This window comes from Pygoscelis adeliae, unplaced genomic scaffold, assembly GCF_000699105.1.
Source record: "Pygoscelis adeliae isolate BGI_AS28 unplaced genomic scaffold, ASM69910v1 Scaffold457, whole genome shotgun sequence".
Lineage (NCBI taxonomy): Eukaryota > Metazoa > Chordata > Aves > Sphenisciformes > Spheniscidae > Pygoscelis > Pygoscelis adeliae.
Window position 1 is genome coordinate 489,035 of NW_008825153.1, and position 2,093 is coordinate 491,127.

Consider the following 2,093-nt stretch of genomic DNA (forward strand, 5'->3'; position numbering starts at 1 on the left):
CATCACTTGTTTTGTGTATTATTACTATTATCATATTATTATCATTATCATTTTATTTCAATTATTAAACTGTTTTTATCTCAACCCACAAGTTTTCTCACGTGCTTTTCCAATTCTCTCCCCCATCCCATTGGGAGGGGGGGAGTGAGCGAGCGGCTGCGTGGTGCTTAGTTGCCAACCGAGGTTAAACCACGACAGTACCTTTCATCTTGTAGTTCTGTTTTGATAACAACTTCACTGTATCCTTGCTTTGAGGGCTACATTAATTATAAAGAAGAATCATCCAGTATTTATCATTGCAGATAGCAGAGAAATCAGAAACTAATCATGATACAGATTAATTAACTACAGGGTGACCTGGATTGCTTAACAGCCTCGGTTCATCTGTAATTTTCTTTTAATGTGGTCAAATCCTAGGTCATACTCGTAGGTCAATGAATGTAAGATGTAGGACTGTCACACTGGAAGTAATAACCCTAAGAAAACCGTACAGGGTTACAGTGGATAACCAATTAAACATTACACCCTTTTTGAATGATTCATATATCAGTCTTTCTCTGTGGGGATATCAGTTAGAAATAGCAGTGTGACCTACCACTGTATATTCAGCAATATAATTCAGCTTATTTTTGGTGTTCATAATTCAAAATGAATATTGAAAAAATTTGAAAAGGTTGAGGGGAGATGCACACAATTGATTAGGAAAGAAATTTTAAAAGTATGAGCTATATAACCTCTTAAAAATAAATTGAGATTAATAATCTTGAACTCCGCAAGGAGAAATCTTTTCGTCGTAAAGAATCTGTTCAAACAGCAGGCAAACCGTAACATGATCCAGTGGCAAAAAGCTAAGCTAAACAGTGAAACTAAAAATGAGATGCCTGACTTTTAACAGTGATTGTTAGTAATCCCTATTGCAGGAACTCACGGTGTCAGCCAGAAGCTACACATTTAATACAGGAATCACTCTGATTCTGTGGCCTGGGCTACACAAGCTAAACAAGATGATTTTAACAATCTCTTATGACCTTAAAGTTCATTAACATAAATCTTTGAGCCTATGATCTTCTTCTATCACTTTGAAGAAGTGATCCCTGAACTTCTAGGTTTTCAAGAATTTCCTTCTTTTAGTCAGTGCTATATAGTTTCCTATATTCCGCATTTGTGACTTCCTCTAAGTAAGTTATTTGAGAACACCAGAGGCCATATAATCCTGAGTTTTAACACCACAAAAACTCAGATAATAAAATCCCCATCAAGACCACACCTTGTGTTCCTGACATTCTTTGTACTTTTTGAAGAAGTCTGTTCTGAACCCTGGACTGATAACAAATGCATGAAAGCCTGAAGCCACTTATATTGGGATTTTTTGCATTTAAAAGACGTGAACACTAGTCCACAAAAAAAGTTTGTGGCTGTGATGAAACTACATCTCATACCTTCAGTTTCAGAGAAACTGCCCTCTACAGTTTCGGGTACTTTATGCAGTGGTCCCGGAGGAAACACATTTCTCTCAGAGAATCTACACAGAGCCAATACATACAGAGTGACTCATTGTCTATTTAGATTAAACAGCTCAAAAAGAAATCCCGGAATCCCCTATGCTGTTTCTCCGCTGCGCAGGCAGCTCCACTGAGAACCCTGCTGCGCCGGAGGTGAAAGCACCACGCAGTCTGCAATCAGCTCTGTGCTTACAGTTCACTGAAACTATGACCCATGATAAATATAAGACTCAGTCTTATAACTGTTGTATTTATTTATATATTATAAATACAACTATAATATATTTAGGGGCAGTCACATACCCCTGCTAGGTCACCTGGAGCGACCAGGAGGGAATGGCACCACTTATCAAAGCACCATGCCGTGACTTCACCCACCTGTTTGACGCGCCGGCGACGGGCAGCCCTGAGGCACCTCAGCCCCTCTGGGCCAACAGCCCCACCGAGAAATCAGCCCGCGGCTGGCCGGGAGAAAAACGAGCTCCCCCTTGGGTCGGGAAGCGTCTTCCCCGGGGGCTCTCCCGGCGGGGTAGCGAGGTGAGGTGAGGTGAGGTGAGCAGGAAGGAACTAACGGCAACCAACAACCGCCGC

At 41.2% G+C, this 2,093-nt stretch overlaps 1 protein-coding gene across 1 annotated transcript in view; it reads left to right on the forward strand.

Moving 5' to 3' along the window:
* Positions 1 to 1,838: 1,838 nt before the first annotated feature.
* The window catches only part of DENND3 (DENN/MADD domain containing 3), a 40,574-nt gene continuing 40,319 nt past the window's right edge, over positions 1,839 to 2,093 (forward strand). Inside the window, exon 1 of the mRNA XM_009328421.1 lies at positions 1,839 to 2,039. Coding sequence (XP_009326696.1) covers positions 1,839 to 2,039 — 201 coding nt within the window. The remainder of the gene's footprint in view (positions 2,040 to 2,093) is intronic.